At 54.6% G+C, this 25,897-nt stretch overlaps 1 protein-coding gene and 1 long non-coding RNA gene across 6 annotated transcripts in view; one reads left to right on the forward strand and one right to left on the reverse strand.

The window, feature by feature from the left end:
- LOC106728544 overlaps positions 1–25,897 on the forward strand; it is a 53,996-nt gene that overhangs the window by 25,723 nt on the left and 2,376 nt on the right. For 2 of the 5 annotated variants that reach the window (XR_004326711.1, XR_004326712.1), the window contains 2 exons: positions 19,645–19,812; positions 20,184–24,758. This is a non-coding gene — a long non-coding RNA (uncharacterized LOC106728544). Of the gene's footprint in view, positions 1–12,563; positions 12,715–19,644; positions 19,813–20,183; positions 24,759–25,897 lie in introns of all 5 variants that reach the window. The other 3 variants (XR_004326709.1, XR_004326708.1, XR_004326710.1) reach the window with 2 other exon arrangements.
- The window catches only part of LOC102507118 (multidrug and toxin extrusion protein 2-like), a 38,109-nt gene continuing 17,177 nt past the window's right edge, over positions 4,966–25,897 (reverse strand). Inside the window, exons 10-18 of the mRNA XM_032498941.1 lie at positions 22,649–22,762; positions 21,541–21,608; positions 17,918–18,026; positions 17,306–17,381; positions 13,613–13,682; positions 12,657–12,789; positions 6,625–6,719; positions 5,652–5,709; positions 4,966–5,384 (exon numbers count right to left, since the gene is read on the reverse strand). Coding sequence (XP_032354832.1) covers positions 5,146–5,384; positions 5,652–5,709; positions 6,625–6,719; positions 12,657–12,789; positions 13,613–13,682; positions 17,306–17,381; positions 17,918–18,026; positions 21,541–21,608; positions 22,649–22,762 — 962 coding nt within the window. The 3' untranslated portion in view covers positions 4,966–5,145. The remainder of the gene's footprint in view (positions 5,385–5,651; positions 5,710–6,624; positions 6,720–12,656; positions 12,790–13,612; positions 13,683–17,305; positions 17,382–17,917; positions 18,027–21,540; positions 21,609–22,648; positions 22,763–25,897) is intronic.

Below are 25,897 nucleotides of genomic sequence, written 5' to 3' on the forward strand. Positions count from 1 at the left end.
GATTAGGGGCTTCACACTTTATCCCGCTTCCCCTTCCCCTACCTCCTGGCTTTCAGAAAGCGTTGCTTCCCGTTGTCAGGGACTCAGTGACGCTGAGGTCTGCTCTGCGATCACAGTTCAGTTGCTTGTGAGCCTTGTTCCCTCGTTCCTGCATGGCTGGCCCGCCTACCAGCGAGCCCAGTTCTTGAATGGTTTTGATTCATGTTCTCAATCACAATGAGTTCTTTTGCACACATAAAAAAAAAAAAAAAAAACTAGGGGTGCTGGGTTGCTGCATGTCGAGGACATTTATATGCGGCTTCATTCAGCATCCGAGGGACCGGGTGGCCCCGGCTTGGTTTTCCTGCCTCCGAACTTCATAGGCGTTGCTGTGCTGTCTGCTAGAAACTAATGCAGCCATGTGGAGAGCCCAGAGCCGCCCCGACTGTTTCCTTTGTAGGTGATTTGCCCCTCCTTCCTAAAGGTCGAGAAGTCACCCATCAGAGAACACCGCTGTCCTCTGGCTGCACCTGGGGACTGACCTGTCTGTGCCGGGCACCTGTGGTCGCACTTCAGTGCTGCAGCGTGTTTGAGTACTTTTCTCCTCCATTTGTTCTGTTCCTTTTTCCAAAAACAGCAGTATGTACATTGGCATTAATTTTTCTGCCTTTCATCTTTTTTGTTGTGCTACAGTATACAGAGCATAAGAAGCCACGTTAGTCGTTTTTAAGTGTAGACTTCAGTGGCGTTAAGTACATTCAGAATGTCGTCCAGCTATCACCTGCCATCCATCTCCAGACCTTTCTCACCATCCCAAACAAAAACCCCGCGCTCACTGAGTGACAGCTCCCCACGCCTCCTCCCACAGCCCCCGGTGCCTTCTGCTCTGCTGTCGCTGTGAAGCTTCCTGCTCTAGGGACCTCGTGGAAGTGGAATCCTGCAGCGTGTCCTTCTATATCTGGCTGTTTCACTCCGCGTAATGCTCTGCAGACGTGCCCGCGCTGCAGCACGTGTCGGAGGCCCCTTCCCTCAGAGCCGAGTGGCGCTCCTTCGTGTGCGTTTAGCACTTGGGGAAACTCGCCTTCTCCAGGATAGGCCCACGAGCGGGATTGCTGGATCGCATAGTAAGTCTGTTTTTAGTTCTTTAAGGAACCTCCATACCGTTCTCCACAGTGGCTGCGCAGGTTCACATTCCCACCAGCAGCGCAGGGAGCGTTCCTTTTTCTCCAGTCCCTCTCCAGCATTTGTCACTTGTAGACTTTTTAATGTTGGCCATTCTGACTGGTGTCAGGAGATACTTCATTGTAGTTTTGATTTACAGCTGGATAATACGGTATTTTTGTGTTTACCTTTTTGAGGAACTCCAGACTTTTTTACAGCAGCTGTGCCATTTTACGTCCTCACCAGCCATGCACAAGAGTGCAGATTTCTCCACATCCTCGCCAACACTTATATGAAAGATGTTTACTTTCTGATTATAGCCATCGTAACAGGAGTGCGGTGGCATCTCAGTGTGGTTTTAATTTGCATTTCCTCGATGGCTAATGATGTTGGGTATCTTTTAACGTGCTTCCTGGCTTCCTGGCATCAGGAGTACAGTCTTTTTAGAGACGTTATTTAACTTGTGGGATCTGGTGCTGACTCAGTGCCAGAACTGAACTGAGCTGTGAACACCCAGTTGCTGTCAGATCACTGGTATGGGAACCGTCCCCCTCGGAGCTCGCCGGCGCACGCTCCCCGCTCCCGCCCGCTCAGCCCGCGGCAGGGCCCCGTGGTGACGGCTGCACTTCAGCCGCCGTGTTAGACGCCCCCGGATCTCTCTTTGCTCCTGTACGTTCTGTTTCTTTGCCGATACTCTGCTTGCTGGGACGCCATGCTCTTGGTTTCCTTTGTCCCTTGTCTGGCACATTCAGGGATAGTTTCTATTAATCTTTTCTTCCTACTAAAGGCCATACGTTCTTGATTCTTTGCATACATAGTAATTTTGTATTGAAAACTGGACATTTTTAATATTAAATTTTCTTTGAACAGTTTCTGGCAATTTTGAATAATGCTGCTAGGCACATTCACGTGGAAGCGTCTGTGTGGACGTGCTCTAAATTCCCTTGGGTGTACACCAGCAGCAGTACCGCTGTAGCTGTCTCACTGTTTCCCATGGCGGCTGCAGCATTTTCCTTCCCTGCCGGGAGTGCATGAGGGCCAGCTCCCCCCACGCACGCCAGGCTGGCTGGCTGTGTTCTGTCTCGCAGCCCCTGGGGCACGTGGAGCGGTCCCGCCTCGGGGTCTGCTTTGTGTTTGTCTGATGGCTGAGATGTTGGGCGTCTTTTCATGTGTTTATTGTCTGTATCTCATCTCTGGAGGAATGGCGGTACAGATCCTTTGCCCATTTTTAAAAGACCTGTAGATCAGTTTTAGGCTCAGAGGAGAGTCTCGCAGACGGTGCAGAGCGCCCACGGAGGCTGTCCTCGCATCCCCGCAGGCTGTCCTCGCATCCCCGCTGGCAGCGCCCCCTAGTGGCGATGGCCTGTGAGAGGAACACACTTGTTACAGCCGATGAATGAGTACTGATACGTCGTTACTGACTGAGCCTGTGAGTTCCCTGCCTGGAGTTCCCTTCTTGTTGTCTGGTTCCGTGGGCTTTGGCAGATGTGTAAGATCACGTATCCACCAGAATGGTACTGGACAGAGTAGCTTCACCGCCCTACAAACACTCTTCACTCCACGTGCTCGTCTGCCCCCACCCCGGGCCCCTGACCTCTGTCCCCACAACGTTCTGGAGAACATCACAGAGCTGGAACATGTACACTCGCTTCTTTCCTTAGCAGTGAGTGCTTAAGCTTCCTGCATGTCCTTTCATGGTTTGATGGAGAAGATCTCCTCCCGTCTGCACCCTGAGAAGCGATGGGGCTGTTGGGATGAAATTCGTGGAGCGGGGCCCACCTGACGACCCCCTCGACGCCATTAGCTCTCGAGCTTGTTCCTGCTGAGCTGTGGTGGTGTGTCAGGGCAGTGTGACGTTCCCGTCCTGGTGCCGGCCAGGCCGCCTCTGCTCCGTGGACGTGTCTGCTCGTCCGTCTCTGCATTGTGGGGAGCAGCCGTCCTGTGACCCCCGTCCTCTGGTCAATCTAACCGGAGAGGCAGAGACTCGGTGCCCTGTGATGTGATATCCACGCCCACGGTTCCTGGTACAAGAACTTCCAAATCCCATGGAGGTTCCTGAGAGACTGGGAGGGGGGCACCCTGGTTAATCATGCACAGCCCCTTTCAGCCATTACCCATGTCTACTAGGAAGGTGGCTCCTGGAAAGCTTCAGAGTGGCAGTTGGGCAGCAGGAAGACCAACGTGTGCCCAGAGGGTCGGACCTTCCAGCCCCACCTCCCCACCCCCCACAGAGGAAGAGGGCTGGGATGTGCCTGATCGCGAGTGGCCGGTGATCTAATCAGTCGCACCTACGTAAGGCGCCTCCATCCAAACCCATAAACAACAGGATGTGTAGAACTTCTGGACTGAGCACATCGAGGTACAGGGCGGGGGGCCCCCAGAGGGGGGCTCCGAGTGCCCGTGCACCCCCTGTGTGCTGCTCCTGACTTGTCTCCTTCCCCACAAACCAGTGTCTTGCACAGCGTCTTCCTCCATCTCCTGAGCTGTTCTGGCAAATTCGCAAATCCAAGGAGGGGCCACAAGAACCCCGTTTACAGCCAGTCGCTGAGATGCAGGGGTGGCCTTGGGGGGCAGTCTCGTGGGACTGAGCCCTTTACCAGTGGGGTCTGACGCCAACTCCACGTGGCCTCAGAACTTCATGGAACCTGCAGGCTTCCTGTTGGTGTCGGCAGACTCGGAGAACTGCTTGTTGGTACAGAAACCCCGCACGTTTGGTGTCAGAATAGAAATAAGTCACAGACTCCTGGAGACGGGTGTGACTTCCAAGCTTCTTACATGTCACACTCGAAACAGTCTCCTGTTTATTATAGTTTTAAATTTCTTCCATAATATCTTAATATTCCAACAGTACTTAGATGTTTTTTCTGACTAACTGGCAGTGGACTTTTAGGTTTGACAGCAAACACAGTAGATAAATGGAGCATCACCAACAGAGGACACTGGAGGAAGCAGAGACAGGCGGTGGACTGGGGGGAGCGCCTGCAACCCGCACCTCTGGCAAGCGCCTCGCGTCCGGAGCACAAGCCCTCGGCAGAGAGGCAAGGAGGGCGCTTTCCTCCGAAAAGATGCTGAGATGCCCAGGAACCCCAGGGAGGACGATGGATGTCATTAGTCCTGTGCACTAGAAACGCGAATGAGAGCCGCGGTGGGACACCCACTACGACCGTGTAATTTGTTTTAAACGCTGGAGAGTCACAGCTGTACTAAATGCCACTGAATTACACACTTGAAATGGTTAGCTGCATGTGACGCGACTCCTCCTCAGAACTCTGCAGCGTCTTCTCTGTAGCAGCCCGCCCGCTCGGTGCGCTGCCTGCGGCATCCGGGCCCTTCCAGCCGCTCTCCTGTCACCCGCTCGGTCACAGGGAGGGAGGGGGGCAGCCGCAGGGACGCTGCTCCTGGGGGGCCTGGGACCTCCGCGCCAGCTCACCTGGTGGACGTCGTGCTGGGAATTGGGGGGGGGGGTGGTTCCTGTTTGGATGGTCAGAATCTCTCAGCGCCTCTGCTAGGAGGAGCTGAGCGGCAGGAGAGGACACAGAGCCAGTTTCCCCTCGGTCAGCACGCGTGTTAAGGTGTGTATTTTATGACGTGTACCCGGCGCTACCGGGACGACTGGACCAGCACTTCATTCACACACGCCGACGAGACTGAACACGGGACCAGACAGGCACCGGCGGGACCAGCGGGGCATGGCACGGACGGTGCCCTGCCTCCCCGGAAGAAGAAAGAGACTAAACGTAAGACGGAATGAGAACACCTCCAGCAGGGAAAACCAGATTTGCAGACTTGAAAACCACGACAGATTTAATGTTTGAAAAGCTCACTTCAAATTGTAACTCCTTCCTTGCTCTTCAGTGAGAGCGCGGGTTCTCGGAATAACGAACAGAACGTCTGCGCCCCCCTTCCCCCCCGCCGAGAGCGACACCACTGTCCGGGGGCACGGCCGCGTCCCGTGCTCATGCCGGGAACAGTCACTTCTGGCTCTTGGGCCGGTGGCGATCAGCGTCAGCGGCGGTGACTGAGAACTCTCACTACAACTCCTGCTGCTAAAACAGCAACAGCCGAAGCCACAGCCATCCCGCGATAGACAATCAGCTGCCTCCCCGACAGGACCTCCCCGATGGTGCCCGCCGCGTCCTGGCCGCGGTCTTCCACCGCCGCCAGCTGCGTGGCCTGTGTCTCTGGTCGGACGACGTCAGAGAGAATCACCACAGCGGACTCCTCTTTTTCTAGGACTCGTGGATCTGTTCACAGGGAACAGCAGGGTATTTACTGAGGGGCTAGTCTGAGAAAAGGGACGTCCCTGAAGGTGATACAAGATCACCTTGTAAACAGTGACTGTCATCGGTTGTTACACGTGAAGTCACCTGAACAGCGCTTCCTCGGGGAGCCCAGATGCGGTCTCGCAGTTACAAGCGCAGACAAGTGCTACTGAGCGCGAGAGCAGGAGCCATGAGCGAGGCCGCTCAGGCTTGTGGGGCAGAAATAACGTCCAGAATGGCCTTGGTTACCTGTCGGGGCAGACGGGGCAGCCTCTTTAATCGTCTTCAGCCCGGCTCGAACCTGCGCCTGCAAACAAGTGTCCAGCAGTGAGCTCAGTGTGAGTCAGGGGAGGCCGGTGCTCTGATGTCAAAGTGTCACTTAACTACTACTGAAGGGTTCCCCACGGGGCAGTGCTCCTTGGTCCTGAAAATGCCAAAAACATTAGAACATGATCTAAAAACCACTGTTCTTCTCCCCAGAGCACAATAACAACGTTAAAAGCTGCTTGTTCCCATAGTTGCAGACAACATATTTTCTGCACTGGGCCCTCTGCGTCCCTGAGCACAGAGAGAAGGAATAAAGTCCAAGGTCCCGTCACCTGACGGGTGGCTGATGGTGCAACGGGACGTCCCGCACACCGTGTTCCCTCCGCAGGGCAAACCGAAGACGGGAAGGACAGGCCACGTCACCACGAGGAAAGTCCACAGGGACAAGACGCGTCGAGGCTGGTCAGACCCCAGGCGTCCTCATCAGAACACTCCCCTAAGCCAGCCGCCCGCCCCCTCCTCAGACTCTGACGCAGTAACAGGGCCCAGGCTCACCCAGAGACGCCCGGAGGGTCAGGAGCCCAGCCCGCTACCCGCAGGGTGTGGCTCTGCCCCCAGGACCTGCCACTGACCACAGGGACTCAGCAGTTTGCTTTTAGCAGAGCAGGGACCAAACGACTCTTTTTTAAAGGTGCCTAGACAACAAATCAGAAAAACATCTTCAAAGCTGGTTTTTCCCTGGTTGAGCCCCACTGAGCAGACACTAAGCTCAGCCTGTGTTACCAGGAAAAGGTGCTGAGGGAGGGTTTGCTTCTGGCCCAGCCCTCACAGCAGATGCGTTCTGTGACTCAGAGGGAGTCGCCCGGCCAGTGGGTTTTGTACCATTTTGACCCCAAGAGAGTCCTCACCTGCCGCAGACCAAGAGGGCCACGTCTCTGAAAGGACACACTGTTACCTGCTCTGCGACGCTGTTCCAGTTTATCCTCCAGATCCACAGCAGGTACAAAAGGGCTTGAAAGAAGACGCAGACCAACAGTCCGGACCAGAGACCTGTGGGCGCAACATGAACATCCCTGGTGAGACTTTCTTCACTTCCGTTCCGTGCGGTTAAAGTCGCTTCCCTGACATTTCAGGTCCCTGTGGACCAGGATTAGACCCAAGCTTCCTGCTGAGCTCCCCACGGCAGTCGTTCTGTCAGTGGACAACAGCACCGCCCCCAGGGCTGCTGGCTGCTTTGCCTGCTGGCTTAGCCGTTTTGCTTACGGACTCTGTCGGGCATAAAGTGCCAGAAACAGAGCTGAGCCGGCCGATGAGGCCGGTGCCCTCACGGGGCTTCCAGTCCATGGGAGGAGATGGCCCGTCTGCAAGGAGACACAGAGGTTCTTGGGGTGGCACGTGCCCTGCAGGGCGTCGGGCGGAGCCCTGCACAAGGACCTGGAGCCGAGAGTCAAGAAGAGGCTCAGGCGCTCTCGGTGGGGCAGCTGCGGGGGGCCCGGGCGGAGGGGAGGGCAGGCCCCGAAGCCCCGAGCCCGGCGGGAACCCGGGGAGGCTGCCGCCGGTGCGCGCGCGGATGCACCGAGACCTGGCAGCTCTCAACACCCTCTCGGAAAACTACCCGCCTGCTGCGTGGGAACGTTCACTGGGAAACACAGGCCCCGTCAAAAACATAAACAGTGCCTGTCTGCTCATGAGAAGAAACTTGTTAAACCGTGCGCATGCCACAGAGGGGGACATGCAGTGTCCCGCCAGTAATTGCAGCAGAACGCAAGCCGCTGACTCTGGGGTGGAAAGTGGTGTGAAACGGGACAGAGCCTCCGCCCTCCAGGACGCGCCGGGCCCCGCACTGGCGGGGAGCGCGGGGGCTGGTCCTCCCACGGCTCCTGGCAGTTTAACTGGAAAAACCTGGAGCCGAGAAGCAGCGGGACTGGCAGTTTGTGCCCGTGACCGAGGGCTCCATGCTAGGAATCCAGCCCCAGGAGAGACGCGGGGGTGTCGTCAGCCGTCAATCCCAGGATGCTGTCGCCGCGTGGCGTAGGCAGGGGGGCGGTAGACAGACGGCACGAGGAGCTGTCGCAGTTCCTAAAGCCGCGCCTTTACCGTGGGGTGGGGGCAGTTACACACTCAGTGCAGCCCCGCGCTCGTGTGTAACAGGAAATACTGGAATAAAATGCACTGAAGCGCCTCAGCTCCTACGCGTGAGGTGTGAACCAGAAGCAATTTTAAGTTTCTCCTTTATACTTTCATGCATTTCACAGAACCTCCACACAATTAACCTCTAACTGAAATAGCTTGAAAGTGTTACTTAACAAATCTGAGCACCTGTGGCTGCCACAGCAAGAAGCACCTTTATGGACAGAGGGAAATCGGACGTGCTCTTATTCTGAAGGAGCTTAGAGTCCAACAGAGGAGAGGGGTTCATGTTCTTTGCCTTTTTCCAGGAAAGCTGAACCGTGAGACCCAGCAGCCCCTTGCTGTCTGGTTGAACGGGTTCGCCCTGGTGTCCAGGATGGCATTTGGTAGAGAAGAGACAGTAAGAAATACGTGGCGGTTCTGTGTCCCAAACAGAGAACAACAAACTCCAGCCTGACGTTCATCAAAGAGCCCACAGGCTCCCAGTCTGTCCTGGTCCTTGTTCAAAAGACAGGCGACAGTGAAGACAGTTACTCAGTAAGCCACCGAGTGACGACATCCCTAGGCACCCCCGTCCGTGTGGACGGGAGAAGGCCCCCGGGACAGTCACGGGATTAGCACTTCACAGGGCAATGGGGACACATCCCGATCGATTTTGCATGCGGTGAAAATGTCCTGTGGCCACAGACCAAAAGGAGCCCCTTGAATACGCACTACAACACTCGGTCAGCCCTCTAGTCAGACTGTTTTCTCCTAAAGAAAGTGAAGTTCATGGTTACTGAGGAAACCCACGAAGGTGCAGACGTGGTCGGCACGCAGAACACGCACAGCGGCTCCCCCAGGCACACGTGACGGGCCGTCGTGCACAGTTCTGTGCAGTCTGTAGAACCCTGATGAAGGGGACACATTTCTGCAAATGTGCATCACGTGCCAAAGCTGACCCCCCGCCAAAAGCAAGCCTACGTGAGCATTAACAGTAAACTCCCCCAAAACGCCAGATGTGACCGTTTCACAGAATTCCACCAAGCCTTTCCAAAACGGATTATTCCTACACTGTTGGTGGGAATGTAAATTGGTGCAGCCACTATGGAAAGCAGTATGGCGATTCCTTAAAAAACTAAAAATAGAGTTACCATAAAATCCAGCAGCCCCACTCCTGGGCACACATCCAGAGGACTCTGACTCAGAAAGACACCTGCACCCCGATGTTCACGGCGGCACCGCTTACGGCAGCCAAGACACGGAAGCAACCTACACGTCCACTGGCAGAGGACTGGGTAAAGCAGATGCAGTGTCTGTATGCAGTGGAACACTACTCAGCCATAGAGAATGATAAAGTAATGCCGTTTGCAGCAACATGGATGGACCCAGAGGTGGTCATTCTAAGTGAAGCCTGAGAGAGAAAAATACCATATGAAACCACTCATATGTGGAATCTTAAAAAAAAAAAAAAAAAGGCACTATGAACTCATCTACAAAACAGAAGCAGGCTCTCAGACATAGTAAACAATCTTATGGTTACCGGGGTAAAGGGTGGGAAAGGATAAATTTGGGAGTTTGAGATTTACAAATACTAGCCACTATATATAAAAAGATCTTTTTTTAAAGTTTCTTCTGTATGGCACAGGGAACTATGTTCAGTGTCTCGTAATAACCTTTAATGAGAAAGATAACGAAAATGAACGTACGTATGTATGTGCATGACTAGGACATGGTGCTGTACACCAGAAACTGACACAGTGTAACTGACTGTACTTCAGTTTAAAATTTAAAAAGCCAGAATCCACCAGCTCAACAAAAGAACAGCACATCATAATCAGGACTGTTCACTGTGAGTAAACATATTAACGTCAGGAGATGTAAGGAGAACGTTTATCGGGTCACCTCCAAAGGCACTAAAAAGTGTTTTTTTAATTAAAAATAAAAGTACTAGAGGAATATATAGAAAAACATGTTAAAATCCTGTTGCAGAAGTGCCTTCAGAACAGCAAGGCGAGAACCCCAGGAAGGAAGGAGCAGAGTGGCCCCTGTTCACACGTGACATGTGCGTTTGACAGGACGTCCAGCCGTCCTTGTTGGAAACATGCAGTAAAGCAGACTGCATGGACACTTGCTGAACTTGATTTTAAAAAACACGCACAAATTTATGTGTGTTTACATTGTGTATGTATGTCAGCACCAGAATCCCACCTGTTTAGTACAGAAACATCAGAAGCATCATCTCTAAAGTCCTAAAAAAAAAAAGAAGCCTTTGCGCTGATACCACAGCTGGTCCCACCGCTGGAGGCAGGAGGGGGAAATCCACGGCATCGCATCTGCTAAGCAGGACGTAAAGCCGTCTGGAGAGGCTGTGGCTGTACGTCTGGAGGACCCACGAGAGTCGACCGAGAACGCCTCACGTAGGAGGAGTTCCTAATTGTGCAGGACTCAGCGGTCACGCATGGGGTTCACGGCCCCTGCACACACTGCGCCACCCAGGGTGTGTGACGGAGAGGAAGGCCTCGTCCAGAATGGCCACAGGAAGGTGAGACGTCTGAGGGGGGTCCGACAGGAAACGCGCAGAAACCCCACGAGGAGAGGGGTGAGGACGTGACTGAGCAGAGACTGACATTTCCAGAACGTTCACCAGACACTGAACATAAACGCCAGGCATGTCCGAGGTGCAGCCACGTGTGAAACACAGGTGGCGTCCGGGCCGCAGACCAGCTGACAGGTGGCCTTTGGAGCCGGCGCCCGCATCTTTTGGCAACAGTGCGTTTATTCTCTGCCGACAGAGAGCTCCTGGCGCTGTCTTTAGGCCAAACCCAGAAGGGAAGAATTTGCCTGAGGAGGAAATGAGGCGTCTGGAAAACAGTCAGCCTCAAGCACCCCGCCCCACACCCCTGCAGGGAAGCGGGTGCTGAGCGGGAGCCCGTCCTGAGAGAGGTGAGTACTCGGCAAGCCCGTGCAGGGTCGGCCGGCGGCGAGAAACGCCAAGACGAAGGCCGCGGCCCCTGCAGGCTCCCCCGCCTCCTCCCCGGCATGGGGGGTGAGCCTCCCTTTCTCTCACAGGAAGGACGTCGCAGAGACAGCTGGTGAGACTGGCAGCCTCAGTAGGGCAGAGTTCTCGAGCCCGGGGGACCGAGCCAGAAAGGGCCGGGAACCCGGGACGCTGGCAAGGCAGCCGTGAGCAGCGGGGGCAGGGAGAGCTCGGGCACCGAGGAGAGGCCGCCCTGAGCCTCCCGAGGGGGGCGTTGCAAGAGCATCGCTCTGGGCCTCGGGGACGGCCCCTCCCCAGAGCAGCAGGTGGGACGTGCCAGAGAACGAGGAGCAGAGAAAACCAAGCGCCTGCTGGGCGAGCGCGCAGAGACAGTCCCCAGAGGCCAGCACCGCGCGGGGCCGGCCACGCGGGTGCTCAGCGATGGTCTGTGGGGTGAGCGAGGGCCCGGAAACCTCAGGGAGAGACAGCGTGCGCCGCGCTGACCGGGGTGGCGCTGGGTTCACATCTTGTCTCGTCACTTCACTGTCCCCTCGCCCCTTCAGGATCCAGCTTCTCCGTGAGTAAAGTGGAGTGAATGTCCACGGACATCATCACAAACTTAAGTGACGTGACGTAGCTCTGATGCTGCTCTTCGTGAAGAGTCTCTCACATCCTATGAAGTGTAGCTTTACCTTATGTTTTAACTAAAAGTAAAAGTGCTGGAGGAGATTACATACAAAATGTTAAGACTCCATTACAGAGCAGTAAGGCAAGGAAAAGAAAAGACATCAAAGTTGGGAAGGACGGAGTGGGACTATTTCTGCTTACACGCGACACGACCCTGCGTGTAGAAAGCCCCGAGAAGCCGCACACACGGGGCACTGGGGCTAAGCAGTGAGCTCAGCAGGCTCACGAGAGCCCACAGAACCCAGCTGTGCTCAACGCGCCGGTCATGAGCAATCTGAGAAGGAAATCAAGAAAATAATTCCATTTACAATAGCACCCAAAAGAATAGAATGTTTAGGAATAAATTTAACCAACAAAGTGAAAGACTTGCACACAGAAACCTCCAAAACACTGGTGTAAGAAATCAAAGCCCGAAAGGAACGGAAAGGCCCTGTGCTCGTGGGCCGGAGGGCCTGACTCTGGCGCCCTGGCAGCGCTCTCCCCGGAGCGTCTAAGGCCCAGCGGCCTGCTTCGCAGAAGTGGAGAAGCTGATTCCCGTATTTGGTCCTCAGCAGCCAAAACAAAATGGAAAGAGAACCACCCTGGAGGACAGTAAAGCACATTCTGGTTTCAGAGCTTACTGCGCGGCGAGCAGCGAGGCCCCGGCATGGGCCAGGCGCACGGACCAGCGCGGCAGCCTGGAGTCCGGCAGGAGCCCCGCACCGCGGGGGCCGGCTGATTTCCCACGAGGACCCCAAGACCATTCGACAGAGAAAGAGCAGTCTTCCAACAAACACTGTTCCCTCCATCTGTGTAATCCTGGTCCCGTTTTGGGTCTGAGCTCAGGCATCATGGCCTCGCAGAGCTATTCTGAGCCGGTTCCCTCCAACCTGCCACAGGTGCGCATGGCGCCCAGGCCTTCCCTCTGGGAGGACCCGGCCCAGACGCAGCAACTGTGAAACTCACCGCTTACTGTCGGTCCCACCCTGAGGGCGGGACCACGTGTCTTTTCTTCAAGACTACTTTCCAGGGTTTCTGTGTACAACTTACTGTGCAGTAGTAACGTAACAAAGACACACTTTGTACATTCTGTGTACAAAGTAACCACTGAGGGGGAAGATCATTTTTCCTCCCCACAGGGGCCATCTTCCAGTTGGACGCTTTGTGTCTCGAGTTTACCGTCAGGTGACGAGTGAGGTCAGAGGTGCGTCACCGAGAAGGCAGACACGTACCTACGATCCCTTGCTGAGCAGCAAACATCAGAGAGACTCCCAGCGGAAAACCGAGAAGGTAATAGCCAACGGCGTTCAGGCAGGCGCCCATCTTCTGATGGCCCGTGCCCCTCAGCACTCCGCCAGAGGTGCCCTGAGGGGAGAGAGCCGGTGAGCACGCCGTCCCTCACAGGGAGGTAACGGGAAGCGCCTGCCTCTGGAGGTGCCCCGCAGCACCCGCAGCGGGATTCGTCAGACACCCGCAGGGTAATGGCGTGTAAGTCTCTGTTTTAAAATATTTTATCAAAGCATATGTTTAAAAAATGTAGCGGTTTCACTGTCGGGAATCTCAGCGAAACTAGTCCAGTATCACGGCTAAAAACCAGTCACGCCCAGCACCAGGTGGTGACGGCCTTGCTCTCCTCCAGTCTCGCCACAGCCGGTGTCCAGCCACAGGGGCCACATCTTCAGCATGGCTGTGACACCGAAGTCCCTTGGGGAGAAAAGCAAGAAGGCAGATGGACCCAGAAATCGTGTTGTGAGCATGCAGTGCTGACACCAGGAGCAAACGCCAGGGGATGGTGCCAGGGAACAGCAGCAGGGCCTCCCAGTGCCTGTAAACCTGCAGACCAGCTGGGCAGGGGCTTCCTAGCGGCCAGAGCGAGCCGGCGGGGGGGGGTGCCCTGCCCTGGAGGAGCCAAGCGGAGACCACTTCACTTCGTGGCTGGAAGCCACGTGGGGCACCCAGGCCCCAGAGGAGGGGAGGAGGCCGGGCGGCCGGGCCGAGGGCTTCCGCCATGAGGTGCTGCACTCTCACGTCACCCGTCTGCCCCTCAAATGGCTCAGGCGGCTTTAAGCAAGAGCTTTAAGCTCCCTCTTTTCAAAAATGAAATTACGGGCATTGAATTCAAAACTAGAAACACAACGCAGGGTTTGCTGGCTGTAGCAGACAGAGCAAAATCACTCGGAATACTCACCGCGAGGGCGTCGAACAGATGGAAGGGAGCAAAAATAGGCATCACGCGGCTCACCAGGGAAACGATGCCTCTGGGGGGGGAGAAAGCCGTCAGCGACCCAGACCCACAGCCGGCAGCCCGCTGCCCACCGACGCCGCAGCCCCAGCGCTGCCTTCGCCACTGGCGGCGCGGGTGCAGTGACAGCTGGCTGGCTGCAGCTCCGCTACTCAGAGTGCGGGTTAAAGGGTCGTGGGCGGGCCTGCCGCTGTGTGTTCCGCGGGTTCGGGGAGGAAAGCAGCAGGTTTCGGGCTGTGTAAGGCCATCGTCCTGTGAGCAGAGCGTCCTCAGAGCTCCCCCAGACACGGGGTGGGAGGCCAGTGCTCACAGGGACCATCTGCCTCCTCGTGGATCCCTGAGCTCTGCCTGACGTGAGGGCGGGTGTGGCTGCGGGGGCCCTGGGGCTCTGGAGAGTGACTCCGCCGAGGCGGGGGTGACTGAGGCCCGCACTGTGGATCCAGCGTGGACGCAGAACACGGGACTGACGGCGGTGCCCCCCGAGGGACGTCGTCCTCCCTCTGCCCCTGGAGCGGAGGCTGGCAGGCACCACCAGCTCACACAGCCTGTGGGCTCTCCCCTCTGGACCCGTGGCTCTGCACGAGCAGGAGGTGCGGTGGAGGCCAAGGGGAGGACCACCTGGCTGTGCGCTGGAAGGGAGCCCTGACGCGTGTCGAGAGACCACAGTGAAGGCGGACGTGTGTGCGATGCAGACGCAGGGGGACCCTGTCCAGTCGTCAGCTGACCACCGAGCTGGTGCCACGGGGACTTCAGGGGCCACGCCCAGCCAGGAACACAGGCTTCACGGGCCCACTCACAGAAGCCACCAGACAGCAGCGAAAGCCAGGGCAGCGGCACGCAGTTCCCACAACTGCCTCATTGTAAACAAAAAAAGCCCACCTTTCAACAAGAAAGATCGGCCCGTACACATGGCGAACAGGCAGCAGAGGAGAACTGTCCCCGCGGGAGCCCGGGCTGCAGGCTCACGAGGCAGGGCTTCAAGTCATCTGTTCAGAACCTGCTCAGAGCGTCGAGGGAAACCACGTCCGAGGAGCTAAAGGAAGTGTGAGAAGGATGCCTCACCAGTAGATACTGTCAGTCAACAAAGAGAAACTTTTTAAAAAGAGAACTAAATAAAAACTATGAGTTGAAAGGTCTAAAGAATAGAGAGAGATCCACTGGAGGGCCTCAACAGCAGGTCTGAACTGGCGGGAGGAAGGATCCGTGAGCTCGAGGGGAAGGCAGCTGAGCTGATTCAGACTGAGGAGCAAAGAAAATGAAGGGACGCCACCGAGTTCACCAGCACACACCTAGCGGGAGAGCCAGAGGTGTGGCGAGGGGGAGGCAGAACGAGCACAGGGAAGAACGGCCGGAACTGCCCGGGTCTGATGGAAGACACGGGTCTCAGAAGCTCAGCAAGCCCCAGGCAGGATGAACGCGAGCAGGAAGGCAGGGTCGCTGGCGGAGGGTGCTGGGGTGGGGCCGGCGGCGTGAGGAGAGCGGAGAAGGTACGCTGCGGCTGCAGCGATGGGCAGTGAGGTGGCCAGAGAAAACCGAGGTGGGCAGTGCCGAGGGTCTGCCTGCAGTCAGTGGCCAGAAGTTTCTAGTGGAACCGACGTGCCCTCTCCCATAACTTTTCTGAAAGCAATCAGCGGTTGGCACACAGTGCACACCAGGGTTCCTCCAGGGGGGTTCCGCCACCAAGGAGGGGCGCTCCTGAAACCGCGAGCCGCGGCACCCCCGTTACGCAAGGAGAGGAGGGAAGGCAGGGCCGTCGTGATGGACGGAGAGCGTGAGCCCAGAGCCCGCAGGCTGGAGACGCCGCAGAACCCTCTTAAGTCGCCGTGGGGAGGAGCGTGCTGGAAGCACGAGCGTTGGGCTGGCTGAGGCCTGGAGACGGAACAGCCGTGTGAACGACCGAGCCGAGAGCGGGACCAGGGAGAGGCTGCCTGAGGCGGCAGCGACGCTTGCTGGGGGGAGGGGCTGGGACAGTGGGTGCCTGGGCGCAGTTCACCCAGGGTGCTTACTGGTAGGACTTGGGGGGAGAGGAGAAGACTGTGGTGAAGATGCCAGAGTTTTAAGCAAAAGAGGAGGAGACGGAGAGAGAAAAGCCTCCGTCACGTATTCAGATGCCGGAAGTCGAAAAGGGTAGGAACCACCGTCACTGACAGAATCAGGGACCAGAAACGCGAGGTGGGTCAAAAACTAGGAAAATGAAGATAACTGGGCACAGACGCAGGATCTGAAGACAGCCGCGTGAGGGAAGCTCGACCGGCCTGGTGCGGTGCAGCCACCAGGAGTCCGGCAGGTAGGACAGGCCCAGCGCGGCCCTCGGGCTCGCGGGAGTTCAAGACTGCGGGGACTCAGAAGCACAGCCCACGGGCTGGTTACCATGGAGAAAGGAGACCCACAGAGCCCGGGAGTCACCTTCAGATGCCTGCAGGCTGTGACTCGGCAACGGGCCTGGACCCCCACGAGCACGAGCCCCGGCGCCGGCGCGCTCGCAGGCAGGCCGCAGCTCGAGGCGCGGCGTCCTGAGGACGAAGGCCGCCGCGGGAGGCGGCACGCTTCCCGTCTCTGAGGCCTCGAGAGGGCGAGCCGGGCAGGCTGGCCGGCGTGTTCCGGAGGAACCCCCGTGGAAGATGGGTGATTGTATCACGTAGCCTTTTCAACCCCTTTCATCCTAAAATTTTATCAGACTTGGAGATTTTTTGCCAGTGTCTCTCCCAGGATGGCCCCCGTCCCCTCTGCTCGCCCCGCTCTGGGGCCTCCACTCACGTCCTCCCTGGGCCTCATCGCGGCTCACCGACGCTGCTGTTGCTGCAGGCCCTTTCTCGCTGCGCTTCACTTAGGGCTCTCTGTGGCTGAGTGAACTGTCTCCAGGCTCACCCCCCTTCCCTCCGGGGTCTACCCTGCTGTCACCTCACCCCGCAGTTTCGTCTCGGACAATCCTTGCTGTCTGACCTCAGCCTCCTCACGTTTCCCTTACCGTCTTGAAAATGCAAAGCCCTGTGTACTAACTCCACCGTGTGTTTCGTCTCTGGGTCGGTGTCAACTGACTGATGTTTCTGTGGATTTTAAGTTTTCACTCCGCTGCATGCCTGCTAATTTTTAACTAGGTGCAGATACTGTGCATTTTACTTTGCTGGATACCTCATATGCGTGTATTATCCTAAATATTCTTGATCCTGTGATACTGTTAAGTTTCTTGGAAACAGTTTGATCTTTCAAGATCTGCTTTTAAGCTTGGTCAGGTGGGGCCAGAGCAAGCTTCATTCTAGGGCCAGCTTTCCCCTGCTGTCAAGGCGGGGCCCTTGTGAGAAGCCCACCAGCTGCCCCATGCGTCGCGAGGGGGTGTGTGTTCTGGCTGCTGGGAGCACAAGACCCCCCTAACCCTTTGTCCCATCAGGGATCGTTCTGCCTGCTCCTGCCTGGCGCCCGCCCGCCCGCCCCACCCCGGGCCCCGGGTCACACCTTCCGTGCCTGCGACCTGGGTCTCGGAGGAGGGGAGGGGTTCCCATGGGCTTCCTGCACTCAGACTCGTTCAGGTGCAGCGCTGTGGCCTTCGCTGCTGGCCGCACCACAGGCTGCTCACCTCTCAGAAAAGCGCGGTGAAGGAAGCGTGAAACGAGCCACGTTCTTCTAGGAGGCAGCACTTACCTGTCGCTGGTAAACATGCAGGCAGCCACGTCCTTCAGGGCAGCGAGCAGCGCGCCCACGACAAGCGCACAGGCCCCTGGAACACAGAAGAGACGGCTGGGGTGACACGCTCTGGGGGGGGGAGGCCAGTCCGCGCGCGGGCTTCCCATGCGGTCTGTGCCGACGGTGTAAGAAACGGTCACTTTGGAGAGTTTCTTCCTACTGTCTGTGCAAAGAGCTGCTGAGGTCAGGTGATGCCAACTCGTTTTCTAAGGGAGACTCGGAAAAGATGCTCAATAAGGTGCCAGCACCATCAGAACCCCTAAGGCTCAGATTCCAGAGGGGCAGCTGCCCAGGAACCCCAAGGACTGGGCACACAGGCTCTGGTCAGAAAACGAGCCTGCGTGTGGTAACGCTGCCTCTGAAATGATGTCCGTGGTGCCAAGCGGAACAGTGTTGAGTTGGTACCTGATAACAAGGCCATACTTAGAAGCTTTATTTAGCTGAGTCAATGAGAGATGGCATAAAGAACAAAGATTTCTGCTGCATGTGTGTAGGGGAACCACTTCCTAGAAACACTGACCGGTCAGATGGGACCCAGTAAGGAGGCAGGCCGCAGGACCGCACACTCACCTGCACACAGGAGGGCGGTGACGCAGGCCTGCCGCGCCTGCTTAGCCTCCCCGGCCCCCAGGGCGTTGCCCACGCGCACACTGGCAGCCGTGCCAAGGCCAAGGGGCACCTAGGAATGAATGGTCACAGATCATGAGAAGTCAGAGGGTGTGAAAATTAGAACATCTGTGTGCTCGGGTCTAACTACACAGAAACCTGAGATGGAACCAGCGATCCAGGTTCTCGAGCTGGTTCCATCACATCCCAGACGCGTGACCGTGAACTCACGGCTCAGCCGAGTTCTTCACAGTCACAGATGTGTAGTGGCTGCCCTGATCCCTGCCGGCACCAGGGGCGTCGGAGCAGAGTTTCTCAACAACGCTGCATCTGAGCAGCCAAACACGTGCTGCCAAGACTCGGCTCAGCCTCACTGCAGGATAAGGGTTAACGTATTACAAATGTAAATATATAAATGATTTGTAACAATGAAGTGAACCATGTGAAAAAGCACTTAAAACAAAGCCTGGCACAGTGTGTGTGGGAACGCCATAAAATCTGATGAAATCTCACTCCCGTTGTGTGACCCACTGTGTGTCCAACCTTCCGTACGTCCAGTTACCCAGCAAACTGAATTATGTCCCTTCAGATGCCGAAACTTTATTTTAATTAATTATGGATTATGGAAATCTGAAGCTGTAAGCAGACCATTATTCAGCCTGCAGGATCACCCTCTTGACTCCCTGTTGTCACCCTTTAGTAACACCCAAACAGCCCCCGAGGGCAGAACTCTAACACGAGTTACATAGAAAACTGGCTTTAGCTCTCACGCCTGCTTTTAATAACTCCACAGCAGTTTTAAGTTCGCATTCCTGCTAGAAGCAGTGTCCTCATGAGAGCCTTCTAATGTGTTGCTGTTTCAGAACCAGACTAAGTTGATTAAAAAAATACATATATATAGTAAAAATTGTGAAGATTAAGAACTTGAAAAACATTGGAGCTAAGTACATGAAAATTTGCAAGACTTGATCCAGCAACCCCATTCCCGGGCACACAGCCAGAGGGAACTCCGATTGAAAAGACACCTGCACCCCAGTGTTCATAGCAGCACTGTTTACAACAGCCAAGACATGGAAACAGCCTAAATGTCCATCGGCAGATGACTGGATAAAGATGACGTGGTATCTATATGCAGTGGAACACTACTCAGCCACAAAAAAATGCCATTTGCAGCAACATGGATGGACCCAGAGGTGGTCATTCTAAGTAAAGCAAGCCAGACAGAGAAAAATACCATATGATATCACTTATATGTGGAATCTAAAAAAAAAGAAAAAGAAAAAAGAAGACACTAATGAACTCATCTACAAAACAAACAGACTCGCAGACACTGTAAACAATCTTATGGTTACTGGGGAAAGGGGATGGGGAAGGGATAAATTTGGGAGTTTGAGATTTGCAAAGGTTAACCACTGTATATAAAAATAGATAAAATTTCTTCTGTGTAGCACCAGGAACTATAGTCAACGTCGTGTAGTAACTTTAATGAAAAAGAAGAAGAAAACGAATATACATATGTGTATGTGTGACTGGGACGTGATGCTGTGCACCAGAAATTGACACACTGTAACTGACTGTACTTCAATTTAAAAAAAATTTACGAGACTTGCAGACCCCAAGTATACGTACGTGTCGCCTTTCAGCCCAAATTGGAGGGCCGGCTCACATGCTTTAACCCTCTTCCTTCCCAGAATGCCACTAAAGTGTCAGTAAAGACGCTTGACAGAAGAGAAATCCATTGACAACACTGAGAGTGAGCGGGTGGACCAGATTCTGGAGAGGACCCCAGGAAGCCGAAGTCCAAGCAGAGACAGGAGAAGGCTGGCTCTCCGTCATCCCAGAGCAGCCCCGGCAGCATGGTGGTGACGAGCAGGACGGGGGTTCCCCGGGAGGGTCACGGGCAGCAGGGCCACACCCCACTACCCACTGGACCTCCCACTCAGGCTTGTTTTCCCCCTAAAAATAATGAAGGGTGTTGCTTCGCTGTCTATAACAATAGACGCCTGGGCAGGAAATGGAGCAGCAAGGCAGCTGTCAGAGGCTGAGGGCAGGAGGGACGGGACTTGGTGTCCAGTGGTGTTTCGCAGGAGGAGAAAATTCTGGAATTGATTTACACCAATGTCAATGTACTGGATGCCACTGAACTGTGCAGTTAAAACTGGCTAAGATGGTAAATTGGATGTCGTGTGTATTTAACCACAATTAAAAATAAATTTATTTTTAAAAAAAGGAAGCCTGTGACGGAACGGGTGGAAAAACAGAAGCCCTGAAGATCCGAGAGGACTGCAGAGAGCGGTCATTGCACGCCTGCAAACAAGCCTGCGTGGCAGCGTTTACGAGCAGACGCTAAACTGAACCTGCTCTGATGGGACGTCTCCCCCCTCGACACCAGACCTCCGCGCAGAACTGTCCATCCGGCTGCCTTTGCTCCTTCACGACCTTCAAGGCCGATGCACTCAAATCTGGTTTGTGTTCATCCCTCCACAAGGGCTCCAAAGACCCCAAAGCCACAGGACGCTTCCCACCCGCCGCCAGCCGTCCTGCGGGTCCCCCTCCTCCCCCGCCTGCCTGGCCCGGCTCCTGGCGGGATCCCCTCCTCTCCCGATTGCTGCCTGCCGGGCCTGCCTCAAGACCCTCTTCCTTTCTATTCCGAGGTGACCACATCTGTTCCCCCCAAATTTTTTTTCACTTTTAAGAGTAAAAACTATGTATAAACAAAAACGGCCCACCATCCCACTGCCCACATGGCATCTAGCTTTGAAAAACAAGACACAAGCAAAAGGCAGACTTGTACAGGGTCGGATGTTCAAACAGCACGGCCCCCATGCAGTTGCCCTCCGCACCCAACCCTGCGATGCCCCTTGAGTCCCGCCCATGACACGGCGAGGTCGCCACTCCCCCTCCTGCACCTGCAGCCTCTGCCTGCTCCCCTGGCCGCTGCCAGCAGCCTCCGTCCCGCCCTCCCTACTCGTCCTCTCAGCCAGCTTCCGCCCAAAGCTCCCGTCCTCACGCACCCCCTCCCCAGGAGCTGGCTTCAGGCCTGAGCCCCCAGGTGCTCCTTCCCTGACGGAGCCCCTGCTGGGGCCGCGCGGGGACCTCTCGGCCAGGCGGCGCCCTCCCTCCATGTCCCCACCCAAGACCAAGACCAGTCCCGCCTGCCACCTGAAAAGGTGTCCGTCTGTCTGTGCTTCCGTGCATTCTGACACTCAGCTTCCTTTAGGGTGCGTATTTTATGCGTTTATAACACTCTCGTTCATCTGTCTCCCCACCCGACCACGAGCCCCAGGAGGCAGGGGCTGTCCCCCCTCAGCCTCCACTGTCCCCAGCGCCCCGTCTACGTGTGCAAGAAGCTCAGTATCTCCAGCAAACGTGCCAGGCGTTTCGCTTTCTCGCAACCAGTCTTCACCTGCAGAGTAGATCTCAGTTTTTTCCATTTTGTGTTTGAGGAAACTGAAGCCCAGAAGGGTTAAGAAACGCGCCCAGCGTCACAGCTGGGAAGTAGCCCCCAAACCCACGCCCCCCCCCCTCGCCGTGCCCCCTCGCACTGTCGGCCCCCCTCTCCCGCGGCCAGCGCAGCACCCCCTTACCATGTAGGCTGCAGAAGCCAGTTCATAAATGACCGCCTGGGCCCCGAGCTCTGTCACGCTCACCAGTCCTGGGATGTGGGCACAGACACACAACACACTTCAAAAAGTGGGCGAAAGCAAATGTTTTCCTTAGGAAACCAGAGCAGGTCTTAATTTAAGAGAGGCCAACACTGCCCCCGGAAGCACCAGCCCTGTGGCAGGATTCTCTGCTGAGAAGCTCAGACGTCCAGTCCCAGGGAGCTTCCAAGAACTGAGGCAGCTAAGATGGGACACAGGCTCGTTCCAGCCCCTGCTCCCCAGGGACAAAGCACAGGGCTTGAAGTAGAAAACAGGCCCCTAGAGGTGCAGGGCGCCCCACAGGGAGCCAGGGTCACAGTCGGGGGGGGAGGACCGAGGGCGGGGAGCCCTGACAGCTGATGGGACGATGAAAGCATTCACGCGCCCACAGGAACGCCCACGTCAAGCGCTACCATCCTGCCTCCTGCTTCCTCCAGCCCGTCACTGGCAGTGGGCGGCTAAAGGGTACGCCTGTGACCAAAACTACCACAGGTCTGACAGAAGCAGAGCAAGGCTCGGACAGCCCGGGCAGCCCCTGTGTTTGCAAATGTCCTGGAAACTTGGCACAAAGCCAGAGAACATCATCTGAGACAGAAGGTGGCCAGAGGCCAGAGGCCTAGACTCGGGTTTGTTGTTTTGTTTTTAACTTTTGAGGGGTGGGTGATTAGGCTGTTGGTTGGCTGACTGATTAATTAAAAGGAGGTACCGAGGCCTGAACCCAGGACTCAGCGCAGGCTGAACGCCTTGCGCTCTACCCCTGAGCGTGCCCCTCCCTGCCAGACTCAGGCTTTGTTCTCCTGCTTCATGACCTTGGCAGGTCTCCCCATGACCCTGGCAAACCGCTCTTTCTACAAAGTGAAAGGCTTAGGGCAGCACCAAGCCCTCACCCAGCTTGAATACACTCATGGCTGGGCGAGGGTTTACACCTGTGCTGAAATCTGCCACGAGCCTGTGGAGCAGAGCGGGGAGCAGCCAGGCGCGGGTTTGCTGGGGAGCTCCTGGAGACGGGCGGCCAGGCTGCAGCCAGGCTTCCACCGAGCTGCTGACAGACCTGCCAGGAAGGTTCCGATCTCGAAGGTCCACCACTCGATGCACAGCATGAACATGCTGGGGACGGCCAGCCGGATGTAGAGGCCCCACTCCTGGAAGCAGTCCATGGTCCAGCCTGGAGGACACGGGAGAATACATTCACCTTCCCGCGGTTGGACGCCAGCAGTTCCACTCCACACGCCCGCCTCCGCCAGATGCGCAGAGACGGGCAGGAAGCACCATGTGCCAGGAAAAGGAGACGTTGTAAGGATGCCAGCAAGACTAAAGTTTGAGGTAGTGGGAACGGAGCTGACAAAAGTGCAGTGAGACTGAAGCGTGTACGTCCTGTGACCACGCGTGTCACAGCGTTCAGAGCACTCCAGGAGAAGCCGCGTAGGATGCACACTACGGCTGCTGTGCTCGGGGGGTGCTGAGGCGTCACGGGGCCACCAGGGAACCAGAAAAGCACGACACGGCGGATGCGGACTGTAGGCAGAGCAGAACACTGGGCACACCCCAAGCCGTGCAGACAGACCTGAAATACACTGTGAAACTAGAGGAACTGGACCACAGCAAAACTGAAGACGCCTGTGCACTGAAAAAGCACAGTCAGCAGAGGGACAGGGCAGCACAGAGCAGGAAAGGAGACCTGCAAACCACCTGTCTGACAGCACAGTATCCTGAATGTAAAAGAACTCCTCCAACTCAACAGCAACAACAGTTAAAAATGGGCAAAGGACTTGAAGAGACACTTCTCCAAAGAGGATTCACAGATAACCTACAAGCCCGTTGTTAAAAAAAGATGCTGAGCATCTCTAACCATTAGGAAAATGCCAATCAAACTACAGTAAGATACCATCTCACACCCACCAGAAATGGCTGATTTAAAGAAACAGACGAAGTAAGTGTTGGTGAGGATGTGAAGGAACAGGAACCCTTGTGCATTGTTGGCGGGAATGTAAAATGGTGCAGCCACTGTGGGAAAACAGTATGGTGGCCCCTCAAAAAATGAAAAATAGAACTACCATACAATCCAGCAGTCTCACTTCTGGATACACCTACGAAAGAGCTGAAAGCAGGATGTCAGAGAAACTTGCACACTCATATTCACAACAGCCGAAAGGGAGAGGCAGCCCACATGTCCATCCACAGATGAATAAATAAGCCAGTTGGGGTCTGCACACAAAATGGAATATTATCCAGACTTCAAGAGGAAGCAGATTCTGACACGTGCTATGACATGGATGAACCCTGAGGACATTATGCAACACGAAATAAACCAGATATAAAAAGACAGGTACTGCAGAACCTGACTTGTACGAGGTATCGAGTAGTCAGACTCACAGTCAGACAGGTGGTTCCCGGGGGCTGGGGGAGGGAGCCTGGGGAACTGTCAAATGGGGACGGAGTTTCAGTTTTGCAAGATGAAAAAGTCTGGAGATGGATGGATGGTGGTGATGGTTGCAGGACAACGTGAATGTAATTAAAGTACTTAACCGTAGGCTTAAAAATGGTTGAGACGGTAAACTTTATGTTACGTTTACTTTATTACAATATAAAAACCAACAACAAAACATGCTAAGTCGGAGGTCAACAAACTTTGCCTGTAAAGGGCCAGATGGTGCTTATTTTCAACTTTGCCAACTGGTCTCTATTGTCACCACTCAGCTCTGCTGCAGGAGCACGAGGGCGGCCACAGCCGCATGTAAATGGTTAGCTGTCACTGTGTTCCAATAAAACTTTATTTACTGAACAAACTGCAGGTTGGATCTGGCTTATTGGCTACAGTTTGCCAACTTCTGTACTAAATGAAAAAATGTATGGAAAACAAATCTAAACTACAATGCTATTAGGTAAATATAAACACATATGCAGACCAAAAGAACACAGTTTTCGAAGATACATATTGAAAGATATGTATCTCCATGTTATACTCCTGAAACTAATACAAAGCAACTATACCTAAATTTAAAAAAGAAAGAAAAGGCATCAAGACTGGAAAGGAAGAAGTCAAACCACCTCTTCCCACGTGGGGTGGACGATCTTAGATGCACCAGAGAACCCTCGAGAGATTGAGAGGAGAGGCGACGTCAGCAAGGCTTCGGGGAACAGTCAGCAGGAGGAGACAGCAGGTGAGAGGCTACCAGGCGCTGGGCAGAGGGAGGATGGGAGGGCCCTGCTTCATGGGCAGAGGGTCTATGTGGAGTGGTAAAAGTGTTTTAGAAATAGATGGTGGTGACGGTTCTGTAACATGTAAATGTACTGAAGGGCACTGAACCATACACTGAAAAATGCTGAAAATGCAGAACTAGAACAAATCATAATAAAATTTATATGGAACCACAAAAGACCTAGAATTGCCAAAGCATTACTGAAGAAAAAGAATAAAAGAGGCTGGAGGAATAACTCTCCCAGACTTCAGACAATACTATAGAGCTGCAGTCATCAAAACAGCATGGTATTGGTACAAAAACAGACATATGGACCAATGGAACAGAATAGACAGCCCAGAAATGAACCCACAAACTTTTGGTCAACTCATCTTCGACAAAGGCGGCAAGAATATACAATGGAATAAAGACAGTCTCTTCAGCAAATGGTGTTGGGAAAACTGGACAGCTGCATGTAAATCAGTGAAGCTAGAACACTCCCTTACACCACACACAAAAATAAATTCAAGATGGATCAAACACTTAAACATAAGACAAGATACAATAAATCTCCTAGAAGAAAATATAGGCAAAACATTGTCTGACATACATCTCAAAAATGCTCTTGTAGGGCAGCCTACCCAAGCAATAGAAATAAAAGCAAGAATAAACAAATGGGACCTAATGAAACTTACAAGCTTCTGCACACCAAAGGAAACCAGAAGTAAAACAAAAAGACAACCTACGGAATGGGAGAAAATTTTTGCAAATGAAACCGAAAAAGGCTTGATCTCCAGAATATATAAGCAGCTCATATGACTTAATAAGAAAAAAACAAACAACCCAATCCAAAAATGGACAGAAGACCCTAAACAAAGCAATTCTCCAGTGAAGAAATACAAATGATCAATAGGCACATGAAAAAATGCTTAATATCACTAATTATCAGAGAAATGCAAATCAAAACTACAGTGAGGTGTCACCTCACACCGGTCAGAATGGCCATCATTGAAAAGTCCACAAATGACAAATGCTGGAGAGGCTGTGGAGAAAAGAGAACCCTCCTTCACTGCTGGTGGGAATGCAGTTTGGTGCAGCCACTGTGGAAAACACTATGCAGA

The sequence above is a fragment of the Camelus ferus genome, chromosome 16 (assembly GCF_009834535.1).
Source record: "Camelus ferus isolate YT-003-E chromosome 16, BCGSAC_Cfer_1.0, whole genome shotgun sequence".
NCBI classification, from domain to species: Eukaryota; Metazoa; Chordata; class Mammalia; order Artiodactyla; family Camelidae; genus Camelus; species Camelus ferus.